Here is a 24165-nt window from a genome sequence, read left to right as displayed (position 1 = left end):
AGGGATCACCTTTAGACAACATATCAAATTTTATTAACCCATTACTTGCAAAATTAAAATTTGTACAAGTACGTATTTTTCAGAAAAGGGCGCCCCATTATTCAATTAAAAATGACAATGACATGATTTCCTATTTTGAAAACATGCATTTTACAAACACAAAAAATTGGACCGAATTATAAAAATTATAAAATCTTAGTTGATAGAAGCTAAAGATTAGGCGTCCCAAAAAATAGGACATTGGTAGATAATGGGTCACAAAGAACCACAAAAAAACACACACAAAAAAATTGAAAAACATTTAAAATACACAGAGAAAAAATATTGCCACTTGATGTAGCCTAACCAAACAGGAACCATGATTAGCCTGATGGCACAAAAACAATCATGCATATAAGGATGAAATCTGACATATAGATTGATCAAATATATATTAATAAATCTAATACTCTTCTAACAACCGAAGATTGGCACCAAATACAAAGTAAACATAAAAGTGGAAATGCTGTAGTCCCATAGATTTGTTATCATCCTATATAATAGCACTGGTTATTATCATAAATACATTACCAATCCTAGGCTCCAACCCATTCCCCAGACATCATCTGCAATCAAATAGGTGGCGGACTAGACATGTATGCGGCTTGCTATATATAGATTTCCCTGTGATGGTGTGGAGATGCTATATAAATCTTGATATACTTTGTATAGAAATAATATTGCCGTCAGGGAAAATACTTTATTGCTGCCATGTTAGTGCATTGGCTGGTGATATGGCCCTTGTTGGGTCTTCGCGAGCTATGATACTTCCAGTACAAGGACCTGCGGTCACGCGACTGTAAATTTGCAGTGTATAATTGAAGGACCTTCGACATGTGACATACCACGCATGCGCAGAGCCCATATATCGTATATACTCGAGTATAAGCCGACCCCCCTAATTTTGCCACAAAAAACTGGGAAAACTCAATGACTCGAGTAGAAGCCTAGGGTGGGAAATGCAGCAGCTACCGGTAAATGTCAAAAGTAAAAATAGATACCAATAAAAGTAAAATTAATTGAGACATCAGTAGGTTAAGTGTTTTTGAATATCCATATTGAATCAGGAGCCTCATATAATGCTCCATAAAGTTTATGATGGGCCCCATAAGACGCTCCATATTAAAATATGCCCCATATAATCCTGCACAAAGGTTAATTAAGGCCCCATAAGATGCTCCAGAGACACATTTGCCCCATATAGTGCTGCACAAACGTTATGGCCCCATATAGTGCTGCACAAACGTTATGGCCCCATATAGTGCTGCACAAACGTTATGGCCCCATACAGTGCTGCACAAACGTTATGGCCCCATATAGTGCTGCACAAACGTTATGGCCCCATATAGTGCTGCACAAACGTTATGGCCCCATATAGTGCTGCACAAACGTTATGGCCCCATATAGTGCTGCACAAACGTTATGGCCCCATATAGTGCTGCACAAACGTTATGGCCCCATACAGTGCTGCACAAACTTTATGACCCCATACAGTGCTGCACAAACATTATGGCCCCATAGATGCTCCATACAGACATTTGCCCCATTTGCTGTTGCTGCGATAAAAAAAAAAAATACATCACATACTCACCTCTCCGTCGCTCAGGCCACCGGCACTTTCAATAGTCACCTGCTCCTTGTTCCGGCGCCGCTCCATCTTCAGCGTCTCCTGCACTGACGTTCAGGCAGAGGGCGCGCACTAACCACATCATCGCACCCTCTGATCTGAGCGTCACTGCAGAAGACGGAGCGGTGCCGGAACGAGGAGCAGGTGAATATCGTGCAGCGCAGCGCTCCCCCTCCCCGTATACTCACCTGCTCCTGGCGCTGTGCAGTCTCTGCTTCCCCGACGCCGCAGCTTCATCCTGTAGTGAGCGGTCACTGTTACCGCTCATTACTTTATTGAATATGCGGCTCCACCTCTATGGGAGGTGGAGCCGCATATTCATTACTGTAATGAGCGGTACCATGTGACCGCTCAGTACAGGAAGAAGCTGCCAGCGCCGGGGAAAATACCTGCAGGGACCGCGCCAGGAGTAGGTGAGTATAATTAGACAGCCCCCGCTCCCCCTCCCCTCGGTATGACTCGAGTATAAGCCGAAAGGGACTTTCAGCCCAAAAAAGTGGGCTGAAAATCTCGGCTTATATTCGAGTATATACGGTATATATCTAAGGGCAATCTTGTATTAGTCTGCACAGACACGGACCTATGCGTCCCTTGGTTACTAGAACAACGACAGCATATGCGCATTAGAGATTGAATTCTTTACAACTTCCGGGTATTCAGACGCCGCACTGAATGCACGTGTACTCCATGCGGTGAGTCTCGCAGCTGTTTCCACTCAACAATTACCTTATATGTATATATTGCTAAGCCACATGGAACCCATTAGCCTCTTACTTGCCCCTGATGAAGTCATGGTTGTGACGATACGCGTTGGGCCTACAAGACATGTCTTTAGTCCCTGCTCTTTAGTATGTCCTTTTGTTTTTGGTTTCTAAGCTCCTGTGTATAATGTCACTGTGATCACTGCATATTACCTGTACACTGACACTATATACTGTATACAATATAAAAAGCTCGTGTATAATGGCACTTACGTTAAAATTAGCATTCTGTTATTTACGAATGATCAGAATTGTAGTATTCAGTCACTAAGTGGTGGTAATGCGCGGTCTGATCATGGTGTGGTGGTATTTGTCCCTTGTATGTGTTATTATTGGTCACTATGTGGTGGTAATATGTGGCCTGGTCATGGTGTGGTGGTATTTGTCCCTTGTATGTGTTATTATTGGTCACTATGTGGTGGTAATATGTGGCCTGGTCATGGTGTGGTGGTATTTGTCCCTTGTATGTGTTATTATTGGTCACTATGTGGTGGCAATATGTGGTCTGGTCATGGTGTGGCTGTAGTTTAGATGTGTGCGGCCCGACACGGCGCTCCGATGTGAGCAGCCCCAGACGGTGCCCCGATGTGCGCGGCCCCAGATCCTGTGCTGCTCATTACTCTTGAGCACACAATCTCTGGCTTTGTCACCATATAATATAGGGCAGCAACTCCTTTCCCTTTGACGAACGGCTCCACATAAAGGGAGAATGGACAACGGCTCGTTAAGAGAATGGTTTCCTAAGCAACAACTTCTCTTCTTTTCTCCCGTCATTAAAACAAAAATTTACAAAGTGATTCCCACACCGAGCGATCCGACAAAACATGAGACCTGACCGTGGACCGGAGCAGCCGTCTCCATAAGCCGCTGCTTCGGAGGGAACGAGATGTACCAGCTATTTATACACTTGTTTGCGGCATGAAGAGGGGTCGGCAGGCGCCCGTGTACATGACACGCAGAGATGACAGAGGCGAGAGTCAGACTAATAGGAGCAGAAATATCCTTGTCTATATCCGGATGCCGACAGACATCCTTATATAACCCTACATTAGTACTTTTGAGCTTCTTAAAATGTAAGGCAACCCTTCTCCTTTAAAAAGTTGTCCCACATTGCTGGAGGGCACGGCTTACGAGAACAGGGGTCTCAAAGTCCACTATGAATGGAGTACTACTGAGCATGTGCAAACACCTGCTCCATGCACAGTCTACAGCAGCAGCGGTCGCACATGCTCACTACTGCTCTCTGCACACAGGGGGACTTTGGGACCCCCTTGCTCAAGACTGGGCTAATGATCCTACACTTCTCATTTTCTGTGGATGTGCGATTCCCCATTATGCGGGGTTTTCATTGTTTCCAAGACGGATCAATTACTGTCATCTACTCACTGCTCAAGGTTCAGTTTGTTGAAGATTTCCACCGTCGTCTCCAGCACTTTATCAACATAATCCACTCGATCAGGATAGCACTTCATGGCCAAGTTAATAAGAGACACTTGCAAAGACACAACGTCTTCTGAGGGCATGTCCTGGCGAGACTGCGGGCACGGAAAAGAGCGAGGACCAAGATTAAGACACATCATATGCACAGGAAAATTGCTTTAACCCCATTTGTTCACTGTGTATGACTCCAACCCTGCTGCGGCCGGGACCAGAGCAGACAATGACCCCAACCCCGCCAGGGCCAGGACCAGAGCAGACCACGACCCCAATTCCGCCAGAGCAGACAATGACCCCAACCCCGCCAGAGCAGACTCCAACCCCAGACCCCACCACGGCTGGGACCAGATCAGACTCCGACCCCAACCCAGCCACGGCCGGGACCAGAGCAGACAACGACCCCAACCGCGCCGCAGCCAGAACCAGAGGAGACTCCAACCCCAACCCGTCCGGGACCAGAGCTGACTCAAAGCCCGCCGTGGCCGGAACCAGAGCGGACTCCAACCCCAGACTCCACCGTGGCCAGAACCAGAGCAGACTCCAACCCCAGACCCCACCACGGCTGGGACCAGAGCAGACACCGAACCCAACCCCGCCATGGACAGGTCCAGAGCAGACTCCAACCCCAGACCCCACCGCAGCCGGGACCAGAGCAGACTCCGACCACAACCACAACCCCGGGGCCATAACTGACAAGGATGGGAAGGGGGTAAGTATTACAATGAAGACAGGAGGCATGGATTTCTTCCAGGCACCGCACACCCCGAAACCTGGAAGACCGAGGATGGGTGCAGCCCTTACTGTGGACCCTTTACTCAGGGTGGACCCCTGCCGATCACAAAGAGATGGCACAGCCTAGCAATATGCCATCACTTTATAATACTAGCCAGACCCTTTGTGTCCTCACCTGTATAACTGTGGCCACCTGCTGGGAGAAAATATCAAACAGCTTGATGTCCGCAGGGATCCCGGGTCCGTCTTCTCGATGTGCAAACAGGGCTAACCTGCAAAAAGAAGTGGAGACGCGGCAGAGTGAGGTCACATCAGAAAACATATTACAGGGTTTTACGCAAATAAAGCTTAAATCACTACCTAGTCAGTGGGCCTCCATATTACAGATACGCTTCAGATTTCAATTACGCACCATTTTAAATATCTCTGGTTGATGTCAGTAAAAACAGAAAACCAGGCAAACCCCGATACACATTATACAAAAGGCTGACTGTGTAACGCGTACAGGGGACCCCTGACTGTCCCCCATAGATGATGTCAGAGGAAGGAAGGGACAGAGAGTTGCAAGTTGGAGAGGCAAAATGGCTGGGAAGGGGCAGGTTCGAAGGAGCAGCAGGGAGACAGAAGAAGCGGGGCAGGGAGGACAGGGGAGCAGCAGGGTGGCAAAAGGAAGGGCAGGGAGGCAGAAGGAAGGGCAGGGAGGCAGAAGGAAGGGCAGGGAGGCAGAAGGAAGGGCAGGGAGGCAGAAGGAAGGGCAGGGAGGCAGAAGGAAGGGCAGGGAGGCAGAAGGAAGGGCAGGGAGGCAGAAGGAAGGGCAGGGAGGCAGAAGGAAGGGCAGGGAGGCAGAAGGGCAGCGAGGACAGGGGAGCAGCAGAAGGTAGGGAAAGGAGGCAGAGGGAGCGGAAGGGCAGTCTGTGCTGTTGATGTGCTTAGCTTACAGAGGATTGTGTAAAGAGATGGGAACACAAGATACAGATCAGTCATGCACCTTTCTGCCATCTCTCCCCCCCCCCCCCCGCCCCTCTGTCGGTGTACCACCAATGCCGGTGGGTGGATGGACACTTACCTGTCGATCAAAGCAATGATGATGTTTTTCACGTTCACATTTTGGTGGAGCTCAGCACACGAGCGCAAGAAAGGGTTCAGTGTCTGGAGATGAAATTCATCAGGGAAGACCTAAAACACCAAAGAACAACGAATTACAGAAATATCCGGTTTCGTAGCTACTTGTAGTATGAAAATTGATTAGAACAAATGCCTACCTTTGAGGGGCTGTCCAGGATTTAAGGGGAGTCATGCTGTCCCCCGACACCTCATTTTAGACTACGTACACGGTGTTATTAGGGACATATCACTATGACTCTCGCTATGGGTTTCTGTACTTTAGTTGTACAGAAAAATGGTTTTATATCATTTGCTGCCTGAACTGACTAGACATAGCTTCCATTTGCTCCTCCGATGCTGTGCCTCAGCTTGGATCGTGGGAGAGCGTGCAGATCAGATCAGCGGCGCTGCCACGGTCCAAACTGTCAATCACTATGGAGCAGGCAGGAAGCTGGGAGGAGGGGAGCGGTGCGCTCCTGAAGGAAGACGCCTAGGACAGACACCCAGCAAAAGAAAGAAATCAATGGAGGCTCACCTGTATGATACACTCCATGAGGTATTCCTGGGCCAGTGCATCTCTGCAGTTAACGACCTGCTCCAGTATTCCGGGCAACACGATCTGCAGGAGAAATCAGGCGCAATAAACCACGGCTTCCCCGAAGCGCCAGTCTGCAGACGTAAAGCCCGCGCCGCTCACCTGCTTGTACCGCTCCACGTTGACTCCCTCCAGCTGACTGAGTCGGACTAAATTGGTCCCGACCAGAATCCGAAGTTCCTGCCTCTCGCGTTCCCTCTTCTCTTTGTCCCGGCTGTGGCCCTGGTGCTGCATGCGCACCCACAGCTTGTTCATTTCTGCAAAATTCAGCAGCACGAAGTCCATGGAGTCGCTTATGTCTCCTGTAATTTCCTCGCTGCAAGATACAAGGACATAAAACTCAGAGAAAAAATCTGGATTATCAATCCGGTAAACGACAGCGGCCAATAAGCAGGATGGACGCGACCCAAATGTTTAATCGTTACCCCCAGCCGCTAACCAATGCCCCTTCTGTCATTCACAAGGGGTCCAGGAAATAGGATGACTAAAAAGAGGGGCAGACGGACTCGATAAAGTCTCTAATGACGGAGAAGAGCGGCGCTTGCTCGAGCGCATAGGTCTCTTTGCTTTAGCTATTGGTGGGAACCTCGGACCCCCAGTGATCAAAACTTTTGACAACTTTCTGTGAAGTTACAAAACTTTTCCAAAAAGTGCAGAATGTCCTTACTGGGTCTGCTCTCCTTCGTCCGGCAGGATGTTCCTTGTGCACTGCAGGAGGTAATTGCGCAGGAAGAGCCCCCGCAGCGGATGCTGGACCCCGCGGCACATCTCCACCATGTCCTTTAGGATGTCCTTCCTGGACTGGGAGAAGGACTTCACGTAGACGACACCAACGGTGATCAGCAGATACCTGCGAGAGAAAGCACGGCAGCAGATGAGCACCCCAGACTACGCAGAGTCGCCATTACACCGGTGATATATCCGACAATGCAGTCAGTGAGTGGTGACACCCACTAATCGAGAGAGAGAGATAGATATATAATATATATATATATATATTTTTTTTTTTAATTAATATTTTTTTAAATAAAAAATTTGGGCTTGCGTTGCTATTTTTTGGAGATCAGCAGCGCCTGCTTTTCCATCGATTGAGCTGGACGAGGGCTTGATTTTCGCACGCCCAGCTGCCTTTTATGGATACCAAATTGCGGTTCATATGAAATTTTTATCCCAATTCGATTTCTTTTCGTCGTTTACTATATAGTTTCATACATTTTACATTTTGATCGATCAGACTTTCAGAAAAAAGTGTAACAAAATATGATTTTTTTTTTCATTTATTAATTTTTTTTAATGGGCCAAAACAAAATTTGTCATTTATTTTTATATACATTCTACAGCATTTTTTTAATCCCCTTAGGGGACTTGAACCTGCTAACATCTAATTTTATATTACACAAACACACAGTATTGAAAAACGCAGTCTGACAAAGTTCAGCCAGAGCCCCCTCAACACCCAGACCCTCAAGTCATTTTACTAGTGACGGCAGAAGTACTCACAGCCTGGGGATGATGTTCCCGGCATACTGGACAAGCTCGTACAAATCGGCCACTTTCCTTCCTTTGGCAAACTCGTCTGTCAGATACACCTCCAGGTAATGGAGCTCGTCGGAGATGGCCATGTCTGCGGTGGGTCACGTTAAAGTCACACTCCATCTACAGCATAACCCATGTAGTCAGAAGTGTTTGGTATACAAATATTTATGGGGTCCTTCCTTAGCTGGGACATCACATACAACCCCCAGATCAGGGCAAATTGCAAAGTGGAGTCAACAGCAGATGACACATAATGGCGACTTCACTCATCTCTGCAACTTCATTCTAAGAATCGACAGGAACCAACAAAGTAATCCGAGAACTAAGTATCACCAACATCACAGACGCCCCCAATAGGAAGAGCTCTCACTGCTCCCATAATACAGGAAACTATGTATCTACACAAACGTATCAACGCTGGGGATATACTGAAAGGATACAGAGCTCATAGTAACTCTTGGGTGACAACATGGAAGTGCGGAGTTCTCCCAACATGTTCGATGCGTGCTTCAGAGCGTCCATCAGCTTGTTCTTGTCCTGAGAAAACAATTATATTCTTATTATATAGTAGTTATATTCTTGTATATAGGGAGCAGTATTATAGTAGTTATATTCTTGTACAGAGGGGCAGTATTATAGTAGTTATATTCTTGTACATAGGGGCAGTATTATAGTAGTTATATTCTTGTACATAGGGGCAGTATTATAGTAGTTATATTCTTGTATATAGGGAGCAGTATTATAGTAGTTATATTCTTGTACAGAGGGGCAGTATTATAGTAGTTATATTCTTGTACATAGGGGCAGTATTATAGTAGTTATATTCTTGTACATAGGGGCAGTATTATAGTAGATATAATCTTGTACATAGGAGCAGTATTATAGTAGTTATATTCTTGTACAGAGGGGCAGTATTATAGTAGTTATATTCTTGTACATAGGGGCAGTATTATAGTAGATATAATCTTGTACATAGGAGCAGTATTATAGTAGTTATATTCTTGTACATAGGAGCAGTATTATAGTAGTTATATTCTTGTACATAGGGGCAGTATTATAGTAGTTATATTCTTGTACATAGGGGGCAGTATTATAGTAGTTATATTCTTGTAGATAGGGGGCAGTATTATAGTAGTTATATTCTTGTAGATAGGGGGCAGTATTATAGTAGTTATATTCTTGTAGATAGGGGGCAGTATTATAGTAGTTATATTCTTGTAGATAGGGGGCAGTATTATAGTAGTTATATTCTTGTAGATAGGGGCAGTATTATAGTAGTTATATTCTTGTACATAGGGCAGTATTATAGTAGTTATATTCTTGTACATAGGGGCAGTATTATAGTAGCTATATTCTTGTACATAGGAGGCAGTATTATAGTAGTTATATTCTTGTACATAGGAGCAGTATTATAGTAGTTATATTCTTGTACATAGGTGCAGTATTATAGTAGTTATATTCTTGTACATAGGGGGCAGTATTATAGTAGTTATATTCTTGTACATAGGGGCAGTATTATAGTAGTTATATTCTTGTACATAGGGGCAGTATTATAGTAGTTATATTCTTGTACATAGGAGCAGTATTATAGTAGTTATATTCTTGTACATAGGAGCAGTATTATAGCAGTTATATTCTTGTACATAGGAGCAGTATTATAGTAGTTATATTCTTGTATATAGAGACAGTATTATAGTAGTTATATTCTTGTACATAGGGGCAGTATTATAGTAGTTATATTCTTGTACATAGGGTCAGTATTATAGCAGTTATATTCTTGTACATAGGTGCAGTATTATAGTAGTTATATTCTTGTACATAGGTGCAGTATTATAGTAGTTATATTCTTGTACATAGGGGGCAGTATTATGGTAGTTATATTCTTTTACATAGGAGCAGTATTATGGTAGTTATATTCTTGTACATAGCAGCAGTATTATAGTAGTTATATTCTTGTACATAGGGGGCAGTATTATAGTAGTTATATTTTTTTACATAGGAGCAGTATTATGGTAGTTATATTCTTGTACATAGCAGCAGTATTATAGTAGTTATATTCTTGTACATAGGGGCAGTATTATAGTAGTTATATTCTTGTACATAGCAGCAGTATTATGGTAGTTATATTCTTGTACATAGGGGCAGTATTATAGTAGTTATATTCTTGTACATAGGGGCAGTATTATAGTAGTTATATTCTTGTACATAGCAGCAGTATTATGGTAGTTATATTCTTGTACATAGGGGCAGTATTATAGTAGTTATATTCTTGTACATAGCAGCAGTATTATGGTAGTTATATTCTTGTACATAGGGGCAGTATTATAGTAGTTATATTCTTGTACATAGGGGCAGTATTATAGTAGTTATATGAAAAAAGAGAAAAATGAAGTGCACTTACCCGTATTGATAATTCACAAAACTTTATTCGGACATGGTACAGAAAAAATGCAGGGAGGGAAGTGAAACAAACGGACAACGGCCGTTTCGTGCCTTAGCACTTCAACGGGTCCTCTTTTTTCATTGGACTGCTATGTTGTACTTTGGAAGCTGCACCCCGTACAGGTTTTTGGCTCTCTGATGAGTTTTGGGTTGTTATTCACAGGGTCCAACTATATAGCAGCAGTGCGGTGGTTTTTTCTACTTTGCTTTTTGCCTCAGTTATAGTAGTTATATTCTTGTACATAGGAGCAGTATTATAGTAGTTATATTCTTGTACATAGGGGCAGTATTATAGTAGTTATATTCTTGTACATAGGGTCAGTATTATAGTAGTTATATTCTTGTACATAGGGGCAGTATTATAGCAGTTATATTCTTGTACATAGGTGCAGTATTATAGTAGTTATATTCTTGTACATAGGGGGCAGTATTATAGTAGTTATATTCTTTTACATAGGAGCAGTATTATGGTAGTTATATCCTTGTACATAGCAGCAGCATTATAGTAGTTATATTCTTGTACATAGGGGCAGTATTATAGTAGTTATATTCTTGTACATAGGGGCAGTATTATAGTAGTTATATTCTTGTACATAGGAGCAGTATTATAGTAGTTATATTCTTGTACATAGGAGCAGTATTATAGTAGTTATATTCCTGTACATAGCAGCAGTATTATGGTAGTTATATTCTTGTACATAGGGGCAGTATTATAGTAGTTATATTCTTGTACATATGGGCAGTATTATAGTAGTTATATTCTTGTACATAGGAGCAGTATTATAGTAGTTATACTCTTGTATATAGAGACAGTATTATAGTAGTTATATTCTTGTACATAGGGGCAGTATTATAGTAGTTATATTCTTGTACATAGGAGCAGTATTATAGTAGTTATACTCTTGTATATAGAGACAGTATTATAGTAGTTATATTCTTGTACATAGGGGCAGTATTATAGTAGTTATATTCTTGTACATAGGGGGCAGTATTATAGTAGTTCTATTATTGTACATAGGGGGCAGTATTATAGTAGTTATATTATTGTACATAGGAGCAGTATTATATTAGTTATATTCTTGTACATAGGAGCAGTATTATAGTAGTTATATTCTTGTACATAGGAGCAGTATTATAGTAGTTATATTCTTGTACATAGGGGGCAGTATTATAGTAGTTATATTCTTGTACATAGGGGGCAGTATTATAGTAGTTATATTATTGTACATAGGAGCAGTATTACAGTAGTTATATTCTTGTACATAGGAGCAGTATTATATTAGTTATATTCTTGTACATAGGAGCAGTATTATAGTAGTTATATTCTTGTACATAGGAGCAGTATTATAGTAGTTATACTCTTGTACATAGGGGCAGTATTATAGTAGTTATATTCTTGTACATAGGAGCAGTATTATAGTAGTTATACTCTTGTATATAGAGACAGTATTATAGTAGTTATATTCTTGTACATAGGGGCAGTATTATAGTAGTTAATATCTTGTGGATACAACACTGAAATAATCAAGAAGTATTGGAGAGCTGGGTGTGACAGGTGGGGCTGATCGTTCGCTGCATCTCTTGCTGGTTAATTTCCTCCTGCTAGCCCACACGCTCGCAGTGATTTACATTGATTAGGAGAGCAATTTTCGGCGCTGTCCCATGAGAAATTAGGCAGATGAGGATTGATAAGACAGGCCTGAATTTCAGCATGTTTTCAGATTTCATTCATTGCACTCTATTAGAACAAACAGGCACGGCATTGTTTTACTTCACGTTGCAAAAGGTCCAGTGAATTTGCCAAGGAAGGTGAACTTTCCTACAATCCCGAAAATATAATTAAAAACGCTACGCGCCCCCACAAGACTCCAATCATTCATATGCAAAGCAGTTTATTACAGCACAATAATAACTCTGGAGAAAGCTGGCCATTAATTATAATTAATGTAACAGAATGCGTCAGATCAATAGAGGAATGTAACCGCGGGCAACGAAAAGGGAACAGCGTCTGCAAAGACCGTTTCACACCAGCCAAGAATGATCGTGCAGCAGTTTACTAATCCCCCATAAAAGTGAATGGAGGGAGCCGAGTGTTCTGCACTTCTGGTCGTGTACAGCAGCGCATCATCACTGCTGACGATTACATGCAAATAAAAAGACAACGGCCTGTGGATTTACAGTAATGAGACACATACGGAGTCTGAGGACCGAGCGTTACAGAAAGCCAGCGGGAGTAATGTCAGCGCCGCCGACATACTCGGACAGCTCAGCGGGGTCACATCAGCCCCCTAACACTAGAAAAACACCGCAGACAGGATGGAAGTTACAGGGAGTGCAGCTCTGGGGTATAATACAGGATGTAACTCAGGATCAGTAATGTAATGTATGTACACAGTGACTGCACCAGCAGAATAGTGAGTGCAGCTCTGGGGTATAATACAGGATGTAACGCAGGATCAGTAATGTAATGTATGTACACAGTGACTGCACCAGCAGAATAGTGAGTGCAGCTCTGGAGTATAATACAGGATGTAACTCAGGATCAGTAATGTATGTACACAGTGACTGCACCAGCAGAATAGTGAGTGCAGCTCTGGAGTATAATACAGGATGTAACTCAGGATCTGTAATGTAATGTATGTACACAGTGACTGCATCAGCAGGATAGTGAGTGCAGCTCTGGAGTATAATACAGGATGTAACTCAGGATCAGTAATGTATGTATGTACACAGTGACTGCACCAGCAGAATAGTGACTGCAGCTCTGGGGTATAATACAGGACGTAACTCAGGATCAGTAATGTAATGTATGTACACAGTGACTGCACCAGCAGAATAGTGAGTGCAGCTCTGGAGTATAATACAGGATGTAACTCAGGATCAGTAATGTATGTACACAGTGACTGCACCAGCAGAATAGTGAGTGCAGCTCTGGAGTATAATACAGGATGTAACTCAGGATCTGTAATGTAATGTATGTACACAGTGACTGCATCAGCAGGATAGTGAGTGCAGCTCTGGAGTATAATACAGGATGTAACTCAGGATCAGTAATGTAATGTATGTACACAGTGACTGCACCAGCAGAATAGTGACTGCAGCTCTGGGGTATAATACAGGATGTAACTCAGGATCAGTAATGTAATTTATGTACACAGTGACTGCACCAGCAGAATAGTGAGTGCAGCTCTGGGGTATAATACAGGATGTAACTCAGGATCAGTAATGTATGTATGTACACAGTGACTGCACCAGCAGAATAGTGAGTGCAGCTCTGGAGTATAATACAGGATGTAGCTCAGGATCAGTAATGTAATGTATGTACACAGTGACTGCACCAGCAGGATAGTGAGTGCAGCTCTGGAGTATAATACAGGATGTAACTCAGGATCAGTAATGTAATGTATGTACACAGTGACTGCACCAGCAGAATAGTGAGTGCAGCTCTGGAGTATAATTCAGGATGTAACTCAGGATCAGTAATGTAATGTATGTACACAGTGACTGCATCAGCAGGATAGTGAGTGCAGCTCTGGAGTATAATACAGGATGTAACTCAGGATCAGTAATGTATGTATGTACACAGTGACTGCACCAGCAGAATAGTGAGTGCAGCTCTGGGGTATAATACAGGATGTAACTCAGGATCAGTAATGTAATGTATGTACACAGTGACTGCACCAGCAGGATAGTGAGTGCAGCTCTGGAGTATAATACAGGATGTAACTCAGGATCAGTAATGTAATGTATGTACACAGTGACTGCACCAGCAGAATAGTGAGTGCAGCTCTGGAGTATAATTCAGGATGTAACTCAGGATCAGTAATGTAATGTATGAACACAGTGACTGCACCAGCAGAATAGTGAGTGCAGCTCTGGGGTATAATACAGGATGTAACTCAGGATCAGTAATGTAATGTACACAGTGACTGCACCAGCAGAATAGTGAGTGCAGCTCTGGGGTATAATACAGGATGTAACTCAGGATCAGTAATGTATGTACACAGTGACTGCACCAGCAGAATAGTGAGTGCAGCTCTGGGGTATAATACAGGATGTAACTCAGGATCAGTAATGTATGTACACGGTGACTGCACCAGCAGAATAGAGAGTGCAGCTCTGGGGTATAATACAGGATGTAACTCAGGATCAGTAATGTAATGTATGTACACAGTGACTGCACCAGCAGAATAGTGAGTGCAGCTCTGGGGTATAATACAGGATGTAACGCAGGATCAGTAATGTAATGTATGTACACAGTGACTGCACCAGCAGAATAGTGAGTGCAGCTCTGGAGTATAATACAGGATGTAACTCAGGATCAGTAATGTATGTACACAGTGACTGCACCAGCAGAATAGTGAGTGCAGCTCTGGAGTATAATACAGGATGTAACTCAGGATCTGTAATGTAATGTATGTACACAGTGACTGCACCAGCAGAATAGTGAGTGCAGCTCTGGAGTATAATACAGGATGTAACTCAGGATCTGTAATGTAATGTATGTACACAGTGACTGCACCAGCAGAATAGTGAGTACAGCTCTGGAGTATAATACAGGATGTAACTCAGGATCAGTAATGTATGTATGTACACAGTGACTGCACCAGCAGAATAGTGACTGCAGCTCTGGGGTATAATACAGGACGTAACTCAGGATCAGTAATGTAATGTATGTACACAGTGACTGCACCAGCAGAATAGTGAGTGCAGCTCTGGAGTATAATACAGGATGTAACTCAGGATCTGTAATGTAATGTATGTACACAGTGACTGCATCAGCAGGATAGTGAGTGCAGCTCTGGAGTATAATACAGGATGTAACTCAGGATCAGTAATGTAATGTATGTACACAGTGACTGCACCAGCAGAATAGTGACTGCAGCTCTGGGGTATAATACAGGATGTAACTCAGGATCAGTAATGTAATTTATGTACACAGTGACTGCACCAGCAGAATAGTGAGTGCAGCTCTGGAGTATAATACAGGATGTAACTCAGGATCAGTAATGTAATGTATGTACACAGTGACTGCACCAGCAGAATAGTGAGTGCAGCTCTGGGGTATAATACAGGATGTAACTCAGGATCAGTAATGTAATTTATGTACACAGTGACTGCACCAGCAGAATAGTGAGTGCAGCTCTGGGGTATAATACAGGATGTAACTCAGGATCAGTAATGTATGTATGTACACAGTGACTGCACCAGCAGAATAGTGAGTGCAGCTCTGGAGTATAATACAGGATGTAGCTCAGGATCAGTAATGTAATGTATGTACACAGTGACTGCACCAGCAGGATAGTGAGTGCAGCTCTGGAGTATAATACAGGATGTAACTCAGGATCAGTAATGTAATGTATGTACACAGTGACTGCACCAGCAGAATAGTGAGTGCAGCTCTGGAGTATAATTCAGGATGTAACTCAGGATCAGTAATGTAATGTATGTACACAGTGACTGCATCAGCAGGATAGTGAGTGCAGCTCTGGAGTATAATACAGGATGTAACTCAGGATCAGTAATGTATGTATGTACACAGTGACTGCACCAGCAGAATAGTGAGTGCAGCTCTGGGGTATAATACAGGATGTAACTCAGGATCAGTAATGTAATGTATGTACACAGTGACTGCACCAGCAGGATAGTGAGTGCAGCTCTGGAGTATAATACAGGATGTAACTCAGGATCAGTAATGTAATGTATGTACACAGTGACTGCACCAGCAGAATAGTGAGTGCAGCTCTGGAGTATAATTCAGGATGTAACTCAGGATCAGTAATGTAATGTATGAACACAGTGACTGCACCAGCAGAATAGTGAGTGCAGCTCTGGGGTATAATACAGGATGTAACTCAGGATCAGTAATGTAATGTACACAGTGACTGCACCAGCAGAATAGTGAGTGCAGCTCTGGGGTATAATACAGGATGTAACTCAGGATCAGTAATGTATGTACACAGTGACTGCACCAGCAGAATAGTGAGTGCAGCTCTGGGGTATAATACAGGATGTAACTCAGGATCAGTAATGTATGTACACGGTGACTGCACCAGCAGAATAGAGAGTGCAGCTCTGGGGTATAATACAGGATGTAACTCAGGATCAGTAATGTAATGTATGTACACAGTGACTGCACCAGCAGAATAGTGAGTGCAGCTCTGGGGTATAATACAGGATGTAACTCAGGATCAGTAATGTAATGTATGTACACAGTGACTGCACCAGCAGAATAGTGAGTGCAGCTCTGGAGTATAATACAGGATGTAACTCAGGATCAGTAATGTATGTACACAGTGACTGCACCAGCAGAATAGTGAGTGCAGCTCTGGAGTATAATACAGGATGTAACTCAGGATCAGTAATGTAATGTATGTACACAGTGACTGCACCAGCAGAATAGTGAGTGCAGCTCTGGAGTATAATACAGGATGTAACTCAGGATCAGTAATGTAATGTATGTACACAGTGACTGCACCAGCAGAATAGTGAGTGCAGCTCTGGAGTATAATACAGGATGTAACTCAGGATCAGTAATGTAACGTATGTACACAGTGACTGCACCAGCAGAATAGTGAGTGCAGCTCTGGGGTATAATACAGGATGTAACTCAGGATCAGTAATGTAATGTATGTACACAGTGACTGCACCAGCAGAATAGTGAGTGCAGCTCTGGGGTATAACACAGGATGTAACTAAGGATCAGTAATGTAATGTATGTACACAGTGACTGCACCAGCAGAATAGTGAGTGCAGCTCTGGTCTATAATACAGGAAGTAACTCAGGATCAGTAATGTAATGTATGTACACAGTGACTGCACCAGCAGAATAGTGAGCACAGCTCTGGGGTATAATACAGGATGTAACTCAGGATCAGTAATGTAATGTATGTACACAGTGACTGCACCAGCAGAATAGTGAGTGCAGCTCTGGGGTATAATACAGGATGTAACTCAGGATCAGTAATGTAATGTATGTACACAGTGACTGCACCAGCAGAATAGTGAGTGCAGCTCTGGAGTATAATACAGGATGTAACTTATGTGCACCCCTCTTCTTCATACATTTCATCCGCACTCATCACTCACCAGACATCTCTTCATCTGAAATGACTGCACTTTCACGGCCTGCACCGCTTCATCCAGTAGCTTTTCCTGCTCGTCCTGCGGGGACTGCTGTGTGGTCGGCTGGGTAGACAAAAAAGCAAAAATAATTAGGAAAACCAAACTAAACAGCGCCCCAATCACCCGGCTGCAGCGCTCGGTACTGCAGCTCGACCTCACTGAAGAAACATCAAGCTTTATTCATTGTGATCGGAGAAGATCAGACCCCAGCAATCGAGCACGGAGGGCCAATCCTGGAGATAGGTAATCAGTCTGCAGAAATATAAAGCCCCTGTAAGAAGATCAGGGGGAACAATCTCACCCAGACAAAGGGCGACATATTCCTGCAGATCTGAGCTAAAACAGGAGCAACGACAAGTAAAATGTCCTGCACTGTGCGCCATAACACGGGATATATAGTGTATAGTTCTAAGGCCGGCAGACGGACAAAAAACAGCCCCCCATGATGCCGCCCCCGCCGCATAAAGGAGACTGCAACTGCTACAAGTAGGAAAACAACCAAATATGTCAGTAATTACACAACATTATCCATTATAGAAGTATGTGCAGCCTGTGACCGCAAAATAGTACCGGGCTCACCGTACAGACCGCACAACGGACCAAAAAAGCAAGAAACACGCAAAACTAGCAAAATAATACAGCGCAGCACAACACTGACAGATGGTGACATGGAAGGGGCCGGATGTACAAAGTGACTGCACCAGCAGAATAGTGAGTGCAGCTCTGGAGTATAATACAGGATGTAACTCAGGATCAGTAATGTAATGTATGTACACAGTGACTGCACCAGCAGAATAGTGAGTGCAGCTCTGGGGTATAACACAGGATGTAACTCAGGATCAGTAATGTAATGTATGTACACAGTGACTGCACCAGCAGAATAGTGAGTGCAGCTCTGGTCTATAATACAGGATGTAACTCAGGATCAGTAATGTATGTACATAGTGACTGCACCAGCAGAATAGTGAGTACAGCTCTGGGGTATAATACAGGATGTAACTCAGGATCAGTAATGTAATGTATGTACACAGTGACTGCACCAGCAGAATAGTGAGTGCAGCTCTGGGGTATAACACAGGATGTAACTCAGGATCAGTAATGTAATGTATGTACACAGTGACTGCACCAGCAGAATAGTGAGTGCAGCTCTGGTCTATAATACAGGATGTAACTCAGGATCAGTAATGTAATGTATGTACACAGTGACTGCACCAGCAGAATAGTGAGTGCAGCTCTGGAGTATAATACAGGATGTAACTCAGGATCAGTAATGTAATGTATGTGCACAGTGACTGCACCAGCAGAATAGTGAGTGCAGCTCTGGGGTATAATACAGGATATAACTCAGGATCAGTAATGTATGTACACAGTGACTGCACCAGCAGAATAGTGAGTACAGCTCTGGGGTATAATACAGGATGTAACTCAGGATCAGTAATGTATGTACATAGTGACTGCACCAGCAGAATAGTGAGTACAGCTCTGGGGTATAATACAGGATGTAACTCAGGATCAGTAATGTAATGTATGTACACAGTGACTGCACCAGCAGAATAGTGAGTGCAGCTCTGGAGTATAATACAGGATGTAACTCAGGATCAGTAATGTAATGTATGTACACAGTGACTGCACCAGCAGAATAGTGAGTACAGCTCTGGGGTATAATACAGGATGTAACTCAGGATCAGTAATGTAATGTATGTACACAGTGACTGCACCAGCAGAATAGTGAGTGCAGCTCTGGGGTATAATACAGGATGTAACTCAGGATCAGTAATGTAATGTATGTACACAGTGACTGCACCAGCAGAATAGTGAGTACAGCTCTGGAGTATAATACAGGATGTAACTCAGGATCAGTAATGTAATGTATGTACACAGTGACTGCACCAGCAGAATAGTGAGTGCAGCTCTGGGGTATAATACAGGATGTAACTCAGGATCAGTAATGTAATGTATGTACACAGTGACTGCACCAGCAGAATAGTGAGTGCAGCTCTGGGGTATAATACAGGATGTAAACAAGGATCAGTAATGTAATGTATGTACACAGTGACTGCACCAGCAGAATAGTGAGTGCAGCTCTGGGGTATAATACAGGATGTAACTCAGGATCAGTAATGTAATGTATGTACACAGTGACTGCGCCAGCAGAATAATGAGTGCAGCTCTGGAGTATAATACAGGATGTAACTCAGGATAAGTAATGTAATGTATGTACACAGTGACTGCACCAGCAGAATAGTGAGTGCAGCTCTGGAGTATAATGCAGGAGGTAACTCAGGATCAGTAATGTAATGTATGTACACATTGACTGCACCAGCAGAATAATGAGTGCAGCTCTGGAGTATAATACAGGATGTAACTCAGGATAAGTAATGTAATTTATGTACACAGTGACTGCACCAGCAGAATAGTGAGTGCAGCTCTGGAGTATAATACAGGATGTAACTCAGGATAAGTAATGTAATGTATGTACACAGTGACTGCCCCAGCAGAATAGTGAATGCAGCTCTGGGGTATAATACAGGATGTAACTCAGGATAAGTAATGTAATGTATGTACACAGTGACTGCACCAGCAGAATAGTGAGTGCAGCTCTGGAGTATAATACAGGATGTAACTCAGGATAAGTAATGTAATGTATGTACACAGTGACTGCCCCAGCAGAATAGTGAGTGCAGCTCTGGGGTATAATACAGGATGTAACTCAGGATAAGTAATGTAATGTATGTACACAGTGACTGCCCCAGCAGAATAGTGAATGCAGCTCTGGGGTATAATACAGGATGTAACTCAGGATAAGTAATGTAATGTATGTACACAGTGACTGCCCCAGCAGAATAGTGAGTGCAGCTCTGGAGTATAATGCAGGAGGTAACTCAGGATCAGTAATGTAATGTATGTACACATTGACTGCACCAGCAGAATAATGAGTGCAGCTCTGGAGTATAATACAGGATGTAACTCAGGATAAGTAATGTAATTTATGTACACAGTGACTGCACCAGCAGAATAGTGAGTGCAGCTCTGGAGTATAATACAGGATGTAACTCAGGATAAGTAATGTAATGTATGTACACAGTGACTGCCCCAGCAGAATAGTGAATGCAGCTCTGGGGTATAATACAGGATGTAACTCAGGATAAGTAATGTAATGTATGTACACAGTGACTGCACCAGCAGAATAGTGAGTGCAGCTCTGGAGTATAATACAGGATGTAACTCAGGATAAGTAATGTAATGTATGTACACAGTGGCTGCCCCAGCAGAATAGTGAGTGCAGCTCTGGGGTATAATACAGGATGTAACTCAGGATAAGTAATGTAATGTATGTACACAGTGACTGCACCAGCAGAATAGTGAGTGCAGCTCTGGGGTATAATACAGGATGTAACCAAGGATCAGTAATGTAATGTATGTACACAGTGACTGCACCAGCAGAATAGTGAGTGCAGCTCTGGGGTATAATACAGGAGGTAACTCAGGATCAGTAATGTATGTACACAGTGACTGCACCAGCAGAATAGTGAGTGCAGCTCTGGAGTATAATACAGGATGTAACTCAGGATAAGTAATGTAATGTATGTACACAGTGACTGCACCACCAGAATAATGAGTGCAGCTCTGGAGTATAATACAGGATGTAACTCAGGGTCAGTAATGTAATATATGTACACAGTGACTGCACCAGCAGAATAGTGAGTGCAGCTCTGGGTTATAATACAGGATGTAACTCAGGATAAGTAATGTAATGTATGTACACAGTGACTGCACCACCAGAATAATGAGTGCAGCTCTGGAGTATAATACAGGAGGTAACTCAGGATCAGTAATGTAATGTATGTACACAGTGACTGCACCACCAGAATAATGAGTGCAGCTCTGGAGTATAATACAGGATGTAACTCAGGATCAGTAATGTAATATATGTACACAGTGACTGCACCAGCAGAATAGTGAGTGCAGCTCTGGGTTATAATACAGGATGTAACTCAGGATAAGTAATGTAATGTATGTACACAGTGACTGCACCACCAGAATAATGAGTGCAGCTCTGGAGTATAATACAGGAGGTAACTCAGGATCAGTAATGTAATGTATGTACACAGTGACTGCACCACCAGAATAATGAGTGCAGCTCTGGGGTATAATACAGGATGTAACTCAGGATCAGTAATGTAATGTATGTACACAGTGACTGCACCAGCAGAATAGTGAGTGCAGCTCTGGAGTATAATACAGGATGTAACTCAGGATCAGTAATGTAATGTATGTACACAGTGACTGCACCACCAGAATAATGAGTGCAGCTCTGGAGTATAATACAGGAGGTAACTCAGGATCAGTAATGTAATGTATGTACACAGTGACTGCACCACCAGAATAATGAGTGCAGCTCTGGAGTATAATACAGGATGTAACTCAGGATAAGTACAGTTCAGTACTCTGTATATATCCAGCTGATGTCTGAGCTGAAAACAAATATTAATCATCTATTCTAAAGCTAAGTAGTTAATATCAAAAGCCTGGAAAACCCCTCTTAAGGCTATGTACACATATGGCATTATAGCTGCTTTTTTCTGCAGGAAAAGTTGCTCTCTTGGTAGAAAAGCAGCATCAAAAATGCAGGTGTTGGTACATTTTTTGTGCTGTGTTTCTGTCATGCCACATTTATCCCTTGTGCATGCTGACAAAGTTTAGTGCAAAAAAAAATCTGATTCTACGTCATATGGTTTTGGTGGAAAAAACCACAGAAAACCCCGATACCTGTGTTTTTTTCAGCTACCATTACTTTCATTGGGTGAAAACTGCTGAAAGAAGTGACATTCTCCATTAGTAATAAGGGCCCATAGGTGAGAATGAGTGACTGTAGGGGGATGGCGGAACGGACGCGGCTCTAAGGGCAGATTTCATCAGTACACGCCTGCACCAGGGGGTAATCATGGACCGGGGACCACACTACAGACCCCGTCTGCCACCAACGGGACATTGATAGCGGTCCTCACACGTGAGCAGACTATCTGTGATGATTTTTGTTGAACATGTGAGTAACGAGGCAAGTGATCGGCTGCAGCGGTTCTGAGAACGACATACGTAACATCATCCTTTGCAAGATCTGAGCTAAAGCAACAGGGGAACCATTGGAAGAGTTTTGTGGGGGAGGGGGGGGCGTTTGGATCTTTTTGCAGGAGTGCACCGCTCCACCACCTTCTTAGTTCTCACTTGCCAGGGGATGACGGTGCACTCCTGATGATTGACAGTTCGGAGTAGCAGCGTTGTGGTGCTCCTGGGTTGTACTGTGCAGCAGCAGCGCCGACATCGCTGGAAATACACAGATGCAGAAAAAAATGTAAAAAATGTAAAAAAAAAAAAGAGAACAGATTGTTTTTATTTGCTATGAGATGTTCATGGACAACCCCTTTCAGAGAAATATCCAGACCAGTCAATCCTACCTCATCAAAATTGTGCAATACTAAAAAAAAAATCATTAAATCTTTAACAGTCATTGTCAAACGACTCCCAGCGTGCCCCGTTTGTTAACAGATGCTGAGAGTTGTAGTTTTGCAGCAGTGGGTCGCCTTATAAACATGTCAACCCCCTGAAATGTGGACCTTTGGTATGTTCCATGTCTACAGTGCCTAGAGATAAAACAGGGCAGCGACACTTCCATTCACTTCTGGGGGGGGGAGGAATAAATTGAGTGCCTTTAATTACTGTATATCATTAATAACGTGTATGCAGATGCCCTGACACATGTATATGGCATAACTGCAGCCATAGAGCCCTGCAGCCTGCATGCATTATACTATATACCCTATATACTGCTGTGTGCATGGTATATAGGGGGCTACAGATACAAAACTCCCCCATACACCATATACCTGCTGCTGTATATCCGGGCTATAGCCACACTTCACATATTGCACCCACCCGGATACAACTAACAGTTATGGCCCCCTAAAACCAGATTACAGGCCCAGCACCGCCCAGCAGCCTTGCTCCTAGGTCAGTCGTGTATATACCGCCCTTACAGACCGTAGCACAGCGCCCTGCAGCCACCATGATGGTCCCACACCCCGTGCACAAGACACATCGGGGGTCGGAGACCCCAAAACTCACCATAGCGTCTCCTCTCAGCTTCTCCCTCCTGTCATGTGACCTGCAGACCCGGGCCCCGCCCTTCTCTAAGAAACCGCGCTCGTCATTGGTCAACTCCCGCAGACAACTGTGCTGTAAGTTGATTGGAGGAGGCATAGATGAGAGACGGCGAGTGTAACCAATCAGAACGCGGCAGCTCTGTCCGGTACTGTGCCGTCCCTGTCAGGTGTACGCTCGTGGTGTCCTGTCTGCACAGAGCGCTGTATCCTGAATACACTTTCTCTGAAATACACTAAATAACGCTACTAAAACGCAGCTAAGAATAAAAAATAACCACTATGAACATTGACGCCTAAAGGAATGCTCATTTTTAGGTCTGAGGGCCTCCGTGGTATGCTGCACCTATCCCAAGAGCCACAAACAAAATTAAAGGGGTGCTTACAAGAATATATAACCAGAACCAATGTCAGTGCATGAATATATCACCCGAACCACCGTCAGCGTGTGAATATATCACCCGAACCACCGTCAGTACATGAAAACAGCAGGAGAACCACCGTCAGTACATGAAAACAGCAGCAGAACCACCGTCAGTACATGAAAACAGCAGCAGAACCACCGTCAGTACATGAAAACAGCAGCAGAACCACCATCAGTGCATGAAT

At 43.4% G+C, this 24165-nt stretch overlaps 1 protein-coding gene across 1 annotated transcript in view; it reads right to left on the bottom strand.

The window, feature by feature from the left end:
• The window catches only part of VPS35 (VPS35 retromer complex component), a 41720-nt gene extending 18116 nt beyond the window's left edge, over positions 1-23604 (bottom strand). The window contains exons 1-10 of the mRNA XM_069739271.1: positions 23522-23604; positions 17363-17461; positions 8272-8368; positions 7796-7919; positions 6963-7145; positions 6398-6611; positions 6236-6319; positions 5663-5772; positions 4772-4868; positions 3814-3962 (exon numbers count right to left, since the gene is read on the bottom strand). Of these exons, the coding sequence (XP_069595372.1) occupies positions 3814-3962; positions 4772-4868; positions 5663-5772; positions 6236-6319; positions 6398-6611; positions 6963-7145; positions 7796-7919; positions 8272-8368; positions 17363-17461; positions 23522-23524 (1160 nt within the window). The 5' untranslated portion in view covers positions 23525-23604. The remainder of the gene's footprint in view (positions 1-3813; positions 3963-4771; positions 4869-5662; positions 5773-6235; positions 6320-6397; positions 6612-6962; positions 7146-7795; positions 7920-8271; positions 8369-17362; positions 17462-23521) is intronic.
• Positions 23605-24165: the final 561 nt, after the last annotated feature.

This window comes from Ranitomeya imitator, chromosome 9 (assembly GCF_032444005.1).
Source record: "Ranitomeya imitator isolate aRanImi1 chromosome 9, aRanImi1.pri, whole genome shotgun sequence".
Lineage (NCBI taxonomy): Eukaryota > Metazoa > Chordata > Amphibia > Anura > Dendrobatidae > Ranitomeya > Ranitomeya imitator.
The sequence above is the reverse complement of the archived record's forward strand: the minus strand, read 5'-3'. Positions and strand labels throughout refer to the sequence as shown.